This window comes from Eutrigla gurnardus (assembly GCF_963514095.1).
Source record: "Eutrigla gurnardus genome assembly, chromosome: 8".
Taxonomy (NCBI): Eukaryota; Metazoa; Chordata; class Actinopteri; order Perciformes; family Triglidae; genus Eutrigla; species Eutrigla gurnardus.
This window is the reverse complement of record NC_139922.1, coordinates 9,621,125-9,639,837: the sequence shown is the minus strand read 5'-3', so window position 1 is coordinate 9,639,837 and position 18,713 is coordinate 9,621,125. Positions and strand designations below refer to the sequence as shown.

General features: G+C 41.4%; 1 protein-coding gene across 1 annotated transcript in view; it reads left to right on the top strand.

Moving 5' to 3' along the window:
• The window catches only part of LOC311017714 (plexin-A1-like), a 249,977-nt gene that overhangs the window by 225,753 nt on the left and 5,511 nt on the right, over nucleotides 1–18,713 (top strand). Inside the window, exons 25-32 of the mRNA XM_084016250.1 lie at nucleotides 4,085–4,231; nucleotides 4,856–5,015; nucleotides 5,489–5,592; nucleotides 5,697–5,793; nucleotides 7,773–7,963; nucleotides 11,705–11,874; nucleotides 13,263–13,475; nucleotides 15,898–16,048. Of these exons, the coding sequence (XP_083872376.1) occupies nucleotides 4,085–4,231; nucleotides 4,856–5,015; nucleotides 5,489–5,592; nucleotides 5,697–5,793; nucleotides 7,773–7,963; nucleotides 11,705–11,874; nucleotides 13,263–13,475; nucleotides 15,898–16,048 (1,233 nt within the window). The remainder of the gene's footprint in view (nucleotides 1–4,084; nucleotides 4,232–4,855; nucleotides 5,016–5,488; nucleotides 5,593–5,696; nucleotides 5,794–7,772; nucleotides 7,964–11,704; nucleotides 11,875–13,262; nucleotides 13,476–15,897; nucleotides 16,049–18,713) is intronic.

Below are 18,713 nucleotides of genomic sequence, written 5' to 3'. Positions count from 1 at the left end.
AAAACCTTGCTTTAATACCACGTTGCAATTATCTCACTGTGGTTATTAAAAGGGTTTTACTTTTTTCCAGCTGTATATGTTCTAGCCGTACCAGCGTAGTATACAAACAGTAGATCATCAAAGCCTCCCGGCAGCATGCGCTTCTTCTCCTCTCCGCTGTTTTAATGTGTTTTTTTCTCCACAGAGCCTCTCCACTCATAATTTCACCCTTGTAGCCGAGCCATCCTCCTCACTGATCTCTCGTGTCGTTCTTTTAGCTCACATCTTCTCTCCCTCTGATCTCTCTTTCATCTGTGTCGTTTTTCTGTTGTCATTATTCCGCTGTCAGTCTCCCCTCTGCCTTTAGGTCATTTGTCCCAGCAGGGGGTGCGATGTCGCTCACGCTGTCCTCAGACGCCCCCTCTTCCCCTCACCCTCGTCCTCCCCCTTCCCTTCTTCCTGTCTCTGCTTCTCTCTCTCTCTCTCCTCAGTGGATCCCTTCTCCTCTCCAAACTCTAATTACAAATTGTGAAGTTGTCATTATATGCTCCTAATCACATTATGAGTGCAATATGATATTAAAGTCATATAGAATGCAAATCATTTAGGGAGTTGGGTGCTTTTAGGGTGGATGCCATTAAAATCGTGTTTGTAATTTAAAGCCCCTGTGCATTGCGGATTCCCGGTGATTGTTAGCGATGCAGGAATCTGAGCCTCTGCCTCGTTCTGTACAGCAAGAGACACCATTATATCCCTGAAGTGTAAATGTCAGCATACAATTAGAGCGCCTTAATGAAGCCACTGTATGGAGTAAAGGCAAATTTCATAGACAAGCGTGCAGCAGCCCGAGCGCAGAAGGCGTAAACCGAAGCGGAAGCATAACAACGTGATGTATGCTCGCGCTGTCTCGTTAGCAGCTGCCCACCTAATAGGCCCAGATGCTAACGAGGTTCTCGTTAGGCTGTGGAACGAGGAAGGGGAAAGAGAGGGGTGGATGGTTGGTGGGAGGGGTGGGAAGGAGAGGAAAGGGTTAGAGCAGGACAATTAGGAGTTAAGAAGGAGGAGGAGATAAAGAGGGATGTTATTAGTTTCAGAAAGTAGAGAAATCCCAGCATCAGTTCAGCTGTGTGCTTTTTAGGCACAAATCTGTAAGATGTTGTTTTTGTTGCCATGTCCAGAACATTGGGAACATCAGTTTGTAAGTAACCAGACATGTTGTTGCTCAGTGCTGCTGTGAGATGGGGGGGGGGGGATACAAGTAATAGCATGTTACAACAGCATTCTTCAATCATCATTATTTTGAATGGGAGAGTTTGAGAACCCAAAGTTTCCAAAGATACCTAATGGCTTTATCAGATGTTGTGATTCTTTCTTCTCCAGTGGTTTAATATCAATAATTGTAAGGACGTTTAGATGTAAAAACAAATCCAGCAAGTTGGTCCAGTGAGCTTGACAGCAAACATTTGGTTATGCAGTCAATCCAGAGGAAACTATCTGTATCTTGAGCTGCTAAATGCTCCTTTATGAGCTGATTCTTTTGCAAACACCATTGAGTGCAGGATGAGTCATGAAACATCTGAAACCGTTTTTTCAGAAGAGAAAAGATGAGGATTTGATGTAAAAATACTGATTTTTGGCACATATTTGGCATATAAAAAGAGCTAAATGAATAATTAACACAGGGACAACAGATTAAAAATGGGAACATGTATTTTAAAGCTCCAGAAGAGGACTTCAGGAGGAAAATAAAATGATGGCAACTACACTCATCTGGCATTAACATTCATTGAATATCATAAAGTGTCTTGTTTCCTAATCACAGGTCATTTAGTTTAAAGAGCATTAGTTTTTGTGATTGTGAGCATGTTGGGCATAACCCATTCCAGACCATAACAACGGATTGATAAGCATGCTATGCGTTTGCATCAAATACTGAATCAAAAGCAGCTACACAACATATTGTAGGTGCTAATTTAAAAGAGAAAGATGATGAGATAGAGAACGGAGGTAAGGGTTTGAGGATTGGTGAATGACACAGAGAGAGAGAGAGAGAGAGAAATTAAAATATGCCTGAAGGTGAGACGAATGAATTAGTACTTTACCCTGTTCTCATCTGGACACACACACACACACACACACACACACACACACCCTGATACTCTGACGTATCTCCCTGAGCACTGCACGGTCGATCATTTAGCTCTCGTCAGGATGAGTATTAGCCGTGATGTGCCCTCTCTCTCTCCTCTAAACTGCTGCTACTTCAGTCACAAGTGTTTTCCTTGGGCCCAAGTGATGACTAATGACACTATTGATTGGCAAGTGTCTTTGATGGAGCGGAGAGTGGGAAACATATTCATAACATCTGCTTCTGATTGACTGAAGCTCTGAGATGGAGATGATTGGAGGGAAAGGAAAGGATTTATATATGATGCCGTTGTCAGCGCAGAAACAGAAAGGAGTCACTTATGGTTGATTCACAAGATGCCTATGCTAAAACCCTAACGTGGTGAAACATGACATTTTGGCTGTATGTATTCAAATCTGTATTTAATCTGTATCCATACTTTGTACCAATTTCCATCTACATCTTACAGGATGGACTCCAGCTTTTAAGATCTGAAAATATTATCAGCAACTTCTGATTAGTTTGACCTGTCGCCACCTGACCTACTGCATTAATGTTGCAACAGTTTCATGCAAATACTGCTTTAGTGTGCAATTAAAAAAGACACGTTTTGAATATTTCAGCAACAATAATACAAACAGAACTAAACAAATGCAAAGGGATGGTGGAGTAGGTGTGTAAGTCTATCTGGTTATGATTGTCCCATTGCACAGTAGGAGGGGCGGTGTAAAGAACGGCTTAAACAGTTTAAGGAGCCGTGGGCAACGCCATGTCCTCCCCAGTGTAAACCAGAAAAGGTTTCCTGGGCCTGAAAAACTAACATTTTTAAGATATTGGTGGCTTGTAAAGAATAAGGACAGTAACAGAAAACATATTCATATATTAAATTATAAAATGTATGTATATTTTTTAAATTGCTGCATTAGTGATATTTAAATAACGTCAAGATGCAACATGCAACAGGCATCTGTTTGGACCTAAACTCCATATAAGTGAACTACTTCTCTGGGTTTGTAATGTTTGAATATCCTTGCAACATGCATGCCAACCCAGATTTTACACTTCACACATAAAACATGTCACAAATTCCATTACTGACAGCTAGTTGAACTAAAGTGGAACATTTCCGCCCTGAGACACAGAGGGAGGATTTGGTGAGGAATCATGTCCAAATAGCATTTGTCTTTATGTTCTTAAGAACCACACTGAGGTGTTGTGCCGGTAAAAGGGAAGAGCACAGATAAAGTCTGCAGGTTTGGTCTCATGCAACGTGCATTTTAAGGTCTTCCTATTCAGACAGTAATGGGGATGAATACAAATAACTGCACCACCAAAACTGTAGTTTACCTAAAGCAGTGTATTTCTATCTGTTTACAGAAACCAGTGTCGGCAGCATTTTAACTAATATTTCCTACATACAAACTTCATCTTGTTGGTTAACTGTACACTTAATTAATATTCCAAATTCAGCATCAGAAAACACTTTTCTTCTCTGCTCTTTGTGACTTCCCAGAAGTGCTCAACACACGTCAATACAGCCTGAACCCTTATTTGACAACTCCCATTGCAAATCACATGAACCACGACTGGTTATTACAGTGTTTGTATATGTAGTCTCAGGAAATTCAATGCTAAATTGAAAAATCTCGCGCCCCTGACACTAATTTGCAACAGCCTTAGATATCCCCCCAGAGCTGTCAGAATAGCAGATATAAATGCTTTCATGAACTGGCTTTGAGTTGAATCACTTTGTTATTAAGTGGATAGATGCACTCTATTTTAACCTCTCTTAGGGATTGTGCGATGATTCATTAGATGGGAAAGAACAGGGGGTAGAATCAACATACAGAATTGCTGTTTCTCAGCTTTTTGCTGTGAATGTCATGCCTTTAACAGTTATTCAAATGCAAAAATCTGAGAAAATGAAATCACAGTGCTTGAACTGCTGGCAACACTTTCTGCCTCCTCCCTCAACAGGAGTGTGCCGGGGAGCCTCTCTTCATGCTTTACTGTGCCATCAAGCAGCAGATGGAGAAGGGGCCCATAGACGCCATCACAGGAGAAGCCCGCTACTCCCTCAGTGAGGACAAGCTCATCAGGCAGCAGATTGACTACAAAACACTGGTCAGTAAACCTATCGTGTATGGAGGCTTGTCGGCTTTGGTCTGAAATCACTTGATGTCTTGTTAAGCTTCAGTCACAGTTGACGTTGACACTTTTAAAGCAATCTCATACTAATCAGCAGCGGAAACGTGGCGGCCAGCGTTTTGTTAATCAGTCAGACGTCTGCTGCGGGGGAGGGTTCCTTCCAGGGCAAACATGACGCTGCAGCATCAGTTGAGTTAGGAGGGAGAACATGATCTGGCCATGAACCTGCCAACTGCTGCCCAGCATTAAACATGTTCTCTCTCCAAACAAAGCACTTCAGGTTTGGATTGGAAACATACAGGGAAACCTACTTGTCAGCAGGATCGGCTACAGAGGTTTGGCTCTGCACCCATGTGCGAATGCTGAGTTATTAGAGCCCCACACAAACTGAACAGGCTAGGAAAACGTCCAGGTTTTTAAAATAACTGCTGCAAACAAACCAGGTGTGAAAATGCATGTCATGTACGTTCAAATGCACCCAAACGATCATCCAAACATCCCAGTAGTTGGCCGTGTTCTTGCAGCGTTTCTGCTTCAGCCTTACTTACTTGTGTCGGTTTCCATTTCCCTTTGTTTCCATCTGTTTTGTTTTTCCACTAGACGCTGCACTGTGTGAACCCCGAGAACGAGAACGCCCAAGAGGTGACGGTCAAGTGTCTGAACTGTGACACCATCACGCAGGTCAAAGAGAAGCTGCTCGATGCTGTGTACAAGGGCAGCCCCTATTCACAAAGGCCCAAGGCTTCTGATATGGACCTGGGTATGACACACAGTAGGATTCAACTGTATATCATGTGCACAGTTGTAAATGCTGGCTTATTATATGTCCTGCTACATGCTGTCCATGTCTCCATACTAACTTTGTACACTACGACAATAATCAGAGCTTGTTAACTGCAGTCAATCAGTTGACTTATTTGGAAAAGGGCAAACAATTGAAGCTGCAATAAATAGTTTTGGATCAATTTATAGTTTGAATAAACATGCATGAATCATTTTTGGGGTGCTCCATTGAGATAACAGAACTAGCTGTAGAAATGGCAGCTGAGAGATACTAAACATTCTGTAGATCAAGGTGCAGCTCTGTATCAAGATGATGTCACTTAATTCATGAAATATTGAAGATGGTTAGCATTTAGAAACGACTGAAATGCCATCTGACCACACTGCAAGACCAAATGGAACACACACATTATATTCTTTGCTCTAAACGTCTATTCTCTGTTTCTAAAGAATGGCGTCAAGGTCGGATGGCTCGAATCATTCTGCAAGATGAAGACGTCACAACTAAGATCGACAACGACTGGAAACGGCTCAACACACTGGCTCACTATCAGGTACGCAACCAACACACATGCAAAACACACACACACGCACACACACACACACAGGCTTGCTTGGATTGATACAGTGAAGGCCCTGTGTGTGTTTTGGTTTGCAGGTAACTGACGGCTCAGTGATCGCCCTGGTGCCGAAGCAGAACTCCGCCTACAACATCTCCAACTCTTCCACCTTCACCAAGAGCCTCAGTAGATACGGTACGATGCCCATTCTCCTCCCGACTTGACCCTATTGAAATGGCCCTGTGATTCCCATCCCTGTCCCACTCTTCCAAACGCTCTTTGTCTTCGTCTTTCATGGCCATGATTGGGCTGCGTTCTTTGTGAATGGCAATCCTTTTTATCCATTGCTATCAGCCCAGGCCAAGGCTATTCCACAGCTATTTCCAAGCGACCCGTAAATGACAGGCATTAAAGTAGACACCTCGATCCCCAGCTAAGTGAAAGAGAGAGAGAGAGCACCTGGCAGTCAGCGACAGACAGATGCCTGGCATCAATATGGTATACTTCACTGGAAAATTAAACTATTTAGGAGATAAATGACTCTGTAGTAAAAAGAATGGACCCTTGTCTGATACAAAATGGATGGTGACCCTCAGGCATGCACAGCTGTTCTCATCGGGACTGATCTAGACTCACACCCAACCTGGATTTTCTCTCAAAGTACCCATAACTAAGTACCCTCACTGTTTGAGTTCTAAATACTTGGGGTGGAAATGTTGTCGTAGAAAATGTGATTTCTCAAATCAAAGGTTTGCTTTTTATGAATCATCTCACCCGGCAAAATTACACAGCTGCAGCTATTTAGCTTCAAAGCAAATACATGCATTTTCATATTTGCCATATCGGTGTGTGTGTGTGTGTGTGTGTGTGTGTGTGTGTACTCGTGCATGGATGTGTGTGGGTCGGAGGGTGCGATTATGATCACGGGTTAATGTTGGCCACCAGTGGCCATGATGGGTTTGGAATCAAAGCCACTCAGCACCCCGCCGGCAAGAGCAACAACAGCACTAGACACCACCCCACTCAGCCTCTCTCACTTTTCTGTCCTGCGCTCTCCCATTACTCTCCATTTCACCCCTCTCTCTCCTCACCATATTTGCGTCTCTGTCCATTTAGCCCACCCATCCCGTTTTTCCTGTCATCTCCTCTCCCTCCTTTCACCAGACATAAAGGGATTGCAGCACGCCCCAGCAACTCTCTCTTCTATCTCTCCACCTTCTATCCATTTCGTATGCTGTCTTCCCCAGGAGCAACAGCTAATCAGGAGCTACTCCGCTCCCCTACCTCCCTGGTTGCTTCTCCCCTCTCCATCCTAAATGGTATGGTAGTAGATATGCATCCCCTTGCTCCGCTCTAATCAACTTTGACACTCACGTTATGAATAATGGAACAGACATGGATGATAGAGGAAAGAGGGAGTGAAAGCGTGAGTCAGAGTCTGTAAACGAGAGAGAAGAATTAGAGAAATACGATGAGCTTTGGTGGATTATTGGTTTATTAATTAATTTACCTGTCAGGTAATGAGAATCTTTATGTTCATGGGCCATTCCACCTAATCTTTGACTTTTCCATCCCCATTACATGCATGAATCTGCATGAAAGTATCTGTATAATCATTATATTACCAAGCAAAGTGTCCTGCAATTTGTCCTAATTATAATTTGAAGATACATAATGTAAAACGTCAAACTACCTAGAAAACCAGATGACCATTTTAACACCATGAAATATGATTCAAATTTATTTTTGTATTATTGTGTGAATATATTTTCAAAGGACATCCAAATACATTTTCTCATCAGAAATTCTTAATATTTTAATAATTGTATTATTGTGTGAAAATATTTTCAAAAGACATCGAAATACATTTTCTCATCAGAATATTTTCCTCTCAATATTTAAATTAAAATGCACAATTTCTGTATTTTGTTTTCTTTTTATCAAGTTTGACTGATAATGTTAATCTCAATGTATAGTCCTGATACCTAAATCGTTTCTATGATGTAATGTTTTTTTTTGTGACCTACTTGAAAGTGCTATTAGCATTAATATTATAAGCTGCAATACTCTTTCTAATAAGGAAAATGTGTCCTTTTTTTGTTCACTTCATCAAACGTTTTAAACCACTAGCTGACATACTTTCAAACAATTCCCTTCTGTGTTTCTGGCTTTAGAAAGCATGCTGAGGACGGCCAGTAGTCCAGACAGCCTACGGTCACGAACACCCATGATAACCCCGGACTTGGAGAGTGGAACTAAACTGTGGCATCTGGTGAAGAACCACGACCACTCGGACCAAAGGGAGGGCGACCGAGGCAGCAAGATGGTCTCTGAGATCTACCTGACCAGGCTGCTGGCTACAAAGGTAAGACAAAGAGGAGGAAACTACACACCAGGCATTTTTCAAGTTTATTCCTCTGCACTGAACCATTGGGGAACAGTAAAACTTACCACTGGTACTCAGATTAATGGGGTCTTTTCAGCATTATCAGCTCTTTAAGGGAAAGGGATGCACCTCACCTATTTGATGGTCGAGGAAACAACTGGTACAGAGTGTACAGAGGAGTCTTGTATCACATCATCAAAATTCAAGGCTTTCCTCTGCCATGTGAAGATATATACACATCTTATATTTACATGTACATATATTTATTTGACTTAGATACAGCCCAAGGCAGAGTAAGTCAAGGAGGAGCCAATCAGTCCTGAGTGGTACAAGTTTGCAGGTGTATGAAGTGACACATACAGTAAGTGCATAGCAGAAATGAGAGGGCTTTTTTCTTGAGGGAGAGGGAGCTAGAGAGCATGTTAAGTGAGTTGGTACTCTCTGAAAAGTACCCTCCAGTTGAGTTCAGTAACTCGTTCCATCACCAGCGGGAGCAAACTGGAGAGAGAGAGAGAGAGAGAGAGAGAGAGAGAGAGAGAGAGAGACAGAGAGACAGAGAGACAGACAGACAGACAGACAGACAGACTGACAGACAGAGAGAGAGAGTTTGGATGAAGAGTTCCTAAAATGAAATGAGGGTTAATTTGCACATTATAGTGAATGAGGGAGTTCAGGTCAGTAGGTGCCGTGCTAGTGGCCAATCTTTAGGGGAGCATTAGTGGCTTGAACTTGAAGGGTTTCTTCTTCCTTTTGGGGCAATAACTTTTTTTTAAACTGGTCTAGTATTTAGTGAGAATGCTGCAGAAAGTAGCTGCTAATCATTCGCTGTGGAGATACTCCTGACCACCAGTGTACATTAGTTATTATAAGTATATGACAACATTATGGAAAGGACCCTAGTAATACAAACCTCTGTCTTTAACTTTCACTTTTTGTTTGTTATTTTGTCATGTGACAGTACTGAGTGAATGTTGGAGAGAGGAGTGCCGGTGCTGTCAGTTTATAGTGTTGGAGTACAGAAAGCTGTTCACTGTTTTCCAATAACTGATTGATAAAACAATCAATCGATTGGTCTACAAAATGAACAGCTGGTTAATTGTAATTATAAACTAATTATAAGAATCTGAACCTGTCAGTGGTACTCCTTCACTTCTGGACCTATTTTTTAAAAAATGTTGTCCTCATTAGTCATTTAAATTACTCCCTAAAACATGGGAAAATAGGGTCCAAGTTGACATTTACAAATGTTACTTTTTAAGGCAACAAGTGATATAAAGTGGAGTGACACACAATGTTTTTGGGTGGCTGAAGACCAGATATGCTGCCGCATTTCAGACCATTTGCATAGGTTTTGCATGCTGGCAGCCCTGCTAGGCCTTTACAGTTGTTAAGGTGTGATATCACCAGTGTCTGTACAAAGAGAATATTCAGTCAGATAAGACCTTTGCAGACTTTGTTGGGGAGAGCGAGGTGACACAGACACAGATTTCATGCTGGACATAAGGACCAACTGGGATCACCAAGAGTTCAGTCTTGGAAAGATTGAGTTGAAGGAGACCATCTATATTAAGGTATTAGTGAGCCAGAATGTGAGGTTGTCTGACAGCAAGGATGAATAGAGCTAGGTATCAGTAGCAGATCAGTGGTGGGGGGAAAATGTGAGAATATTGAGAAGGTTTGAGGACCAAGCACTGATCCCTGTGGTGCTCCAGTGGAAAGAAAGTCACACTTTGACTCCAAGTGACTTCTCCTCAATGAACAATTGCAGTGCAGCCTGAGTGGAACATGTTCTGGTTTGTTTTGGAAGAAGCAATCTGAGGTCTGAGCAAAACCTCTGACTTTAGGGAAGGAAAATGATTAGCAAGCTTTTTCAGCAATGGGGTAACTTTTCTGGAGTAGTGTGGGTGAGATGGCTTGAGACGTATCATATTGAAGTATATTATTGATTGATAATGAATCTTCAGCATTTTTAAGACTTACCTAGTCAAATTGGTTACCAAAGAAAGAACGGACCCATTGTATACACACAAATACACACACAGGAATAAATAAGCCCATAACAATTTCCCTCTAGCTTGGACCCTTGCGGTATCTAGCTGTCTTTCCTCCTTCAGCGTCTCTGTTCATTGTCTCTTTCCTAATTGTAGGAGGGGGAGGCAAATATAGCAATGGGCAGCATTTACAAGTGAGGCAGCTTTTCAATTTCCACTGGTAATAAGAAAAAAACAGATTCATAAAAGGTGGACTTGTGGTGCAGAGTGCAGGCAGGCAGATACAGGAGGTGTCAGGAGGCAGGTAATTTGTCGAGGGATTGAAGATTTGGCCATGCATGATGACAAAACAGAGAGGTAAATGCAATTTAGAAGCTTATCTTGTCCTTGTCTCTTCATGGCTGTCTTTCTGAGTCTGCCCGGGCATTTCGTCTATGCAGATCTCAGTACTTTGATCTGCGACTGGGACGCAATTCATTCCTGTTCCATTTTGCAATGGCTGACTAAATACCATCCTCGAACATTTCCTCAGTAATAGATTCTGCCAGATGGGGAGATTTGTAAACAAATTAGTTGTTAGGGAAATTCATTTAGCTACATTTGATGTAATTACGTTCAGGCATTTTCATTGGAGGAGCGCACCATCCAAATCCAAGAGCTGGGGTTCCTGTTTGTGATTCGGCAGAGCTCAGTGAGCAAAGCGAGGCAGTCACAGAGTCCAGGTTATCACTGTAATTCCCACTGGGGCCATTCATATTAAAAATGCACACGCTTATGGCCCGTTCAGGTGCTGTGGGGCAAGTGGCTGGAAATTGTACACTATATTCTGTCACACAACACAGTGAAATTATGTTCATCAACCCCATTCTCCCCCCATGTTCTTATTCTCTTCTGATTAACAGATTTATACAAGTTGATACAAGGTTTATATTCGGGAGGTGTTTTTGCCGCTGTCTGGCTCATGAGAAAGAGCACAAAAATGCTCTCAACACATGAATGAAGAAAATCAATATAAGTAATACAATAAAACAAGGAACCTTGTAAAAACATGTTCAAAGTAAGTTGCCATAATAAGCTAATAATACCTGTATTAAATCAGACACAAACTACGAGCTTGTCAGACATGAGATCCAATAATTTAAAAACCTTAATGTGTTAAACCACTCAGCCATTTGTCATGTGTGCATTCAATATGATTATTTATTAATATATTGATATAATAATCACAAGCACATACTTTTCTCAGAATATCTGTCTATTCCTCTCTAAAGTTCTTAATTAGATGAGAAAATACTCATTATGATTCATTTGTCAAGTATTTAACTCACAAAGGAGTATACGGAACCATTTGTCTCTTTCATAAGACATATTTATTGAATTACCAGAAAACGTTCTATATTGTATTCTATATAAATTACCTTTATCGGAATAGAATAGAAGATTGTGGCCATACTTTCGAGCCCTACAACACATTTTCTTGTTACATACAGTACATTGCAACGTAGAATACGTTGCAACGTAGAATAGCAAAGCATAGCATAGCCTAAATATGGCAATTAAATGTCCATAAAATAAGCTAATTGGTGGTCAACACTAAACTCAATTCCATAACAAAGCAGTTAAGAGAACCATTTAAGCAACATCATGGAAACAAACTAGGAATGAAACTGAATGAAAGTTACAGTTTAAATGTCTCTTGTCTGCTCTCTGTTCCCATCCTTCCATTCAGGGTACGCTGCAGAAGTTTGTGGATGACCTGTTTGAGACCATCTTCAGCACGGCCCACAGAGGCAGCGCGCTGCCGCTCGCCATCAAGTACATGTTCGACTTCCTGGATGAGCAGGCCGACAAACACTCCATCACAGACTACGACGTACGGCATACCTGGAAGAGCAACTGGTAAGTGGGAGGGTTAATGAATGACCACGGAACTGCAGTATTATGGGAACTAGGTACTGTTCCAAGATGGCTAACCTTTTAATTCATCCATAAATCCATTATCGAGCACCGCTTATCCTGTTCAGGGTCGGGGGGGAGCTGGATCCCATCCCAGCCGGCATCCCATTAAGTCCAATCCAAATTGTACCTTTGGCCCTCCTGACATTTTCATGAGAGTCTCTCCCTGGCTTAGCCGGCCATACTCCACACACATATTAATAATGCAACAATAGTATGTTGGTGGGTCATTTCTGTTTTTTAATTACATGTTTAAGTCAGGCAAAGATGTCAAATATTGCCTGATTCCAGCTTCTCAAACTTTTTCTTTGATCAATGTCAGTGATCAGTGAGGTCCAAAAATAAGCTGATCCAAAAATAAGCAGGTGTCACCAGCCGTCACCCCCAGTTAGGATTCAATTAGGAGTCAGTTAGGAGTTCAGTTAAAATAGAACGTATGCATATCAGTCACCCTAAAGGTTCATATCAATATTTAAGTAGTAATTATTATCGCAGTTCCACTCGAGGTTGGGTTGAATGACGGCATCGTGCGAGGTCGGATCACTCGTGAAAGGACCTGAACATCACTGTTGACCTTGGGCCTTGGACTTTCTGATGGCCATTGTTTACTACCTTCTGACATTTTGTTGAAGAAACACGATTGTTGTTTGAATGTGAACATTCAAATAGTACATGTTTTGATGGTTTTACTTGTATGTATTTGGCAAAATATGATTCTGAGCCAGATGACATCATGTTCCTGGGGGCAGAGTAATGATGGAATGATGTGTTCATATGGCCTTGTTAATGTTATGTAGCGGGTGTAGTGTTAACGCTATTGTAATAAACCCCTTCTGCACATGTCTAGATATGAGCAACACTGCGTAACAAAGTATTATATCAAATTTATACAATTCAGCAAAAATGCATAACCAATTAAAAAAGTTGCCATGTCAGAGGCTTCTTCATGATTGACTGGGTGATTTAATAACAATATATTGACTGGCATTGCAATATTTTATTACACTTATTTCATTAACAGGTTTTGCTATGTTTGCTCAGAAATAGAAGTGAACTTCTTTTTATTAAGTTATGACAAATTACATTTTCTTCCAGTAAGAAGCTACACTGCCTGAGGGCTTTGACACCAACTGTGCAAGATTATTACAAAGACAATATAAACCACGAGAAGAAAACAAACTTTAATGAACACAAAATAGAGTAATATGAAAATGATTTGATTAAACAACCAAAACAAAGCACTGAGTCAATTTGAATTTCCAGGTTGCATTTAATTATGTCTTGTTAAATGCTTCTTTAAAATAAATGTCTCTTCCGTATTCCCTCCCCAGTCTTCCTCTGCGGTTCTGGGTGAACGTCATCAAGAACCCCCAGTTCGTATTTGACATCCATAAGAACAGCATCACGGACGCCTGTCTGTCCGTTGTGGCCCAGACCTTCATGGACTCCTGTTCAACGTCAGAACACAAACTAGGAAAAGACTCGCCTTCAAATAAGCTTCTCTACGCTAAAGACATCCCCAACTACAAGAACTGGGTAGAGAGGTAAGTCAAAGTTGAAGTTGGTGTGTATCAATTAGTCAGCCCGTGTAACCTGGAATTTGTGAAGGAAGGTTTTAGTTCAGGAAAAACCTTAAGTCTGCATGAGACTGTTTATGCGGAAGGTTTTAAATACTAAGAGCTTTTGGTGTTACCTCCTTTTACTTCAATTCATCATGAGAAACAAAAACCCAGGGCTTCTTATTTATTAGAAGCCGCCATCAGTGTAATCAAAGACAGTGGAAATGAATTTCATAAACCATAAGCACATAATAATGAAGGAGGTGTGACTGCTATAATAAGAAAAGAACAATAGTTAGATAACAATAAAGACTTTTGTCGCTGGGTTAAAAGTAATCAATTATATATATATTCATATTACCTTTCTATTTCTATTTATCCTTGCTTCTAGTGTGCACCCAATATATGATTTATGGTATTACACACTGCTACTCTCCACAATATATTTGGGGGGGGGGGGGGGGGTTTATGTGGAGGCACGTTATTTTGGGGGTGAAGTATTCCTTTAAACTAGAAAGACAGCACATCCACTGTTATAAATGCACATGATTTGTTGGAAGCTGGAAAGATTGACTTACCTGGAACCTCGTCTTCAGTGAGATAAATTACACTTACAACTCCTACAACTACTCAGCGAAAGCAACAGTAAGATTATGACAGCACGACAGGTTGACATGTATCTGCTACTAGCATTTGAAGCATTTCACTACACAGTTCGATTAAATCAGCACAAAGGAATCATGTACTGTAATTAGAGCTGGCTGCATGCCCACGAATACAGTTCGAGTTTAGAAAATGTAATACCAGTTTTGTCTGTGACATTTTAAACCTGCTGTATGAAATCAGTTCCAAGACAAAAACAGTCCCTCTGATTTTCGAATCCACTTCACCTGTAAAGAAGCGAGTGAAAGACTGACTTGCAGCAACTGTTTGCCGTCTCTCTCCAAGTGGATTCTCAGTGAAAAAAACATCCCTGGTTCACCCTTCATCCTTTATTCAGCTCCAGAATGTTTAACTATACTCAGGATACGTTGCACCACCAATGCCTGCCACAGTATTTTTTTTAATGCTTTTGGGGAAGAGTCCAACAGTCTGTAAATAGGTTTGGCAATGAGAATCGCTCCTCCCACAGCATGCATCCATGTTGTAAGAGATGATGAAAGAGATGGGATTTTTCTGATACACATATTGCCAAGAAGAGAGAACTGCCAAGGATAAATAAAATGTACAAATGAAATAATTGGATCCAACTACGTTGGTTAAAAAGTGGGTGTGTTTCTGAAGCCAGCTGATGTACCAGATTATTACTGTAAATAATACAGTGATTGAATGAGTCTCAACTTCTTCTTCTTCTTCTTCTTCCTACAAAATCAAGTTTCTACTATAGAAACAAATCTTGTTTTTCTTTTTCATTTTCTATCAGTAATTGATTATGGTGATAGCATGCAGTCATCTTCTTTGAAAGTGTTAATAATCTGTGTTCTATTTCTCTCTGATTTGGGCCTCCACTGTACTTGGCCTAACACTGAATGACTATTCTAACACCGACATCTCGGCCAGGGCCCTGTTGTGAAAAAGATGCAGTGGGATTATCCCCAAAACCTCAGTGGGATTATCCTCATTAAATAAAGTTTAATTAAATAAATAAATGACATATCCACTATCCTTCTCTTCGGCTTCAGCAGAAGAGCAGACAACTATCCTACTACAAGGTCCATTTCTTTATTTCGAGTAACATAACTTGAATGTGCTACAGCATAAGTCCTAAGGCTTTCACAGAGCATTTATAGGCGGTATGAGATGATAATTTATAGATGATGGTTAATTCAGAGCAGTTAAACCGTGTTTCTATTATGCTTTATTAACGCCAGCCTGCCCTGCTGCAGTAAACCTTGAGATAGTGTAGATATGGATTATGTAAACAGATCTGGGTACAGCTCAATATTGGGATGTATGGTTAACATGCTGTATTGTTTTCTGTAAGTCTTACTTTCAATGGACTTTTTGCTCCTAGGATATAGTCAACGGCACTGAGTCGATAATGTGAAGGTCGTTGTTATTTCTCAGTCTTAATGATAAGGGAAATAAGTAGGCTTGGGAGGGGGAATGGATGGAGTGGACACATGCACAAGCTCTGTTGCTACTGAGGGACTTGAGCACAATATAAATACCTTAAATTCCAAATATTTAAACATTTATACTAATTATATTTGATGATATAGCATCATGTATGGAATCAGCTGTGGCTCAGTGGGTGGAGCAGTTCATCCCTTAATTACAAGGTTGGCGGTAAGTGAGTAGGTGTGTTGCAGACTCAAATTTGATTGTTTCCTTTTCTTTTCTTTAATTAATAAATTAATAAATACTCAAATAAATAAAAATTATCTCTGTCCGACCTCTCCTCCAGGTATTACTCTGATATCTCCCGCATGCCAGCCATCAGTGATCAGGACATGAGTGCCTACCTAGCGGAGCAGTCCCGCCTGCACCTCAGCCAGTTCAACAGCATGTCGGCGCTGCACGAGATCTACTCCTACATCATCAAATACAAAGATGAGGTGAGCTCAACGCTGGATAGGGAACAGTGTTTGTAATGACTTGGGAGCAGGGTGTCCTGTGTCACTTTCCTTCTTTTGACTAATACTGTGAGGTCATTATATTGCGACTACACTGATAAGCAGTCCACACTGGTACAGGCTGGAAGGTATTATCACCATTAGGATGCACATTAAGGCATGAGCTTCACACATTATGGAGCTAATGGAGCTTCATTAGAAGAGAGCTGCATGCAGAGTGTCCTACAGCTGCTGCTGGTGGATTAAAACTCCACATTGCAAGCCGAGAGAGAGAGAGAGAGAGAGAGAGAGAGAGAGAGAGAGAGAGAGAGAGAGAGAGAGAGAGAGAGAGAGAGAGAGAGAGAGAGAGAGAGAGTGTAGCCTAGCCTCAGAGGAAGTAAATATGAGGCACTGTGTGTACTGTAAAGGAAGCTGTTCTCAACTTGATCAGATCCCTTCTACATTTGAAACACATTCATGTTGAATCATTCACAGTTGAGTTGAACTGTCTCACAAACTTTGTTGAATATTAAATACATTACAAGAACATTGACAAAAGCAGCTACTCTGCCGCCATGTTCCTGATAAAACTATGAGACGTCTTCCACGAGCCGTCCTTGAATGGTTATCCCAGTAGTTTACTAGAATCTGTGTGTGAAAGAGGTTTAAGAGTTAGATGAGATTCTATCTGCCCTATTAAAGTGAAAACAACTTGTCGTTAAAATGTGCTTGGCCTTGGCATCGACTTCCTCTGAGCCTCAACTGGTTGCCTGGCAACTTCCCTGTGACCAAGGACGAAATTTTGATTTCAGAAGTGGGGGGGACACAAGTATCTTTAATAAAACTCTAACTCTTTCAGTTCACTGTGTTTTCTAGTAGTTCTTCTAGTTTTCTATTGCTAATTGTAAGTTTACTGTTCCCTTTTTTGGTTTGACTGGTTGTAAATCATGTAGCAAAACATTATCACCGAATTCTAATCCAATAGTAATAATAACAACAATAGAACAAAAAGCAGAACAAACTCCGAACTTCCAGTAGCGGACTCCTGTAGGACTCCTGACCGCAGACTAGCAGACCGTCAGTGTGCAAGCAAGATGGAGTGACAGTGGGGACGGCCAATCACACAAGAAACGGCAGAGCCAATCGAGGAGCTTGTGGGCGGTATAAACTAAGGGAAACAGGCTTCAGTTTGAGCGGCCGTTTTCCGCTTGGTCCTAGTGCTTGACGCGTCTCTGTTTACTATAGCGTAACATTGTTTTTGGACGGTAAAAAGTGCAGGGGACTAAATCGGCCTTTTGAAAAAGTGCAGGGGACATGTCCCCTGTGCCCCCCCCCTAAATTACGTCCGTGCCTGTGACAAGAAATAGAGTGGCAAATAAGTTCATAGATATGCTAAGTATGTTGTTTTTTGTAAGGATTAAACAGACAAGATATAACGTGTCAATTAGTGAGCTTTAGAAGTGCCGGTTATTATCCTTCTTCTCCTATTACATTCTGCAATCATAAATCACCGTGGTTCATATCCTCCTCCTCCTCCTCCGGTTCCTTATAGACGACCATATGTCCCCATCAACGTCTGCTTTCCCCAACTTTATCCTGCTTTTATGTGGTGAAAGATAAGCAGCCTCAGCCTCTTCCCCTCCCCTCCTTCCTCCTCCCTATCCCTCAATAGTAACAGTATTACAGTAGTTATGCTGGCTGGTTGCAGCTGGCTCCATTCAAACTAACTGCTCCCCTTCATTACAGCCTATTATCCAGATGTATGCAGCTGCAGGGTCCCAATCGCCTCTAACACATGCCCTGACCTGACACGCAGAAAAGCACACACACTCACAGGCACAAATAAATACACACACACACACACACACACACATTCACAAAATAACCAGAATGATGCACCACAAAGACAAGTGCACACATACACATCCCTCCCGTGTTCATGGCACACTTAATGAGATGCCAACACACACACACACACACACACACCCTCCCGTACGCGCTCCGTGCAGCCGTTTGCACTCACACCTTCCCTGCCGACCCCGTCCATGTTGTGGACGTTTTTTTCTGCTTAAGAGTTGGCGTGTCTGAACACCAACATATTTGGGGTTAAGGAGCGTAATAGGCCATGGTTACGCTTCTCTTTTCCGTGCAGCTTTTGTCATCCAAGCAGGCCAAGAGACACACTAACTGTCAAGACTGTCTGCTTCCAGATTGCATCCTGCTGGCATTAGGTTCTGATCAGCCAGAGCCCATTCAGAGGTGGCCTGACTCGCACTGAGTTGGGGTCTCAGTCAGGTGCCGACAGCATGTGGGCACAATCCAGAGTATTTATGAAACGCTGGTATTTATGAATCCCTTCTGTGAGATCGCTGTGGAGGAGGCGGTCAAGATGAAGGAGAAGATGCTCATATGGGGCTTACTCTCCCGAGGAGAGCAAAGGGAAGAGAGGAGGAAAACCGGGGCTGATGAAAACCCAACATTTCTTTGATTTTTCAAAATAACAGATTTTGAAGGACAAAATAATAGATATTGCTTCTACTATTCATCAAAACAAAACTACAAATATTGCAGGGAAGAAGATCTTATAGATAGGAAGAAGAATGTATAAGAAAATGTGAAATCACTGAATCTGCTATTCTTAATAACACAAGTCTACTAGTCTACTGCT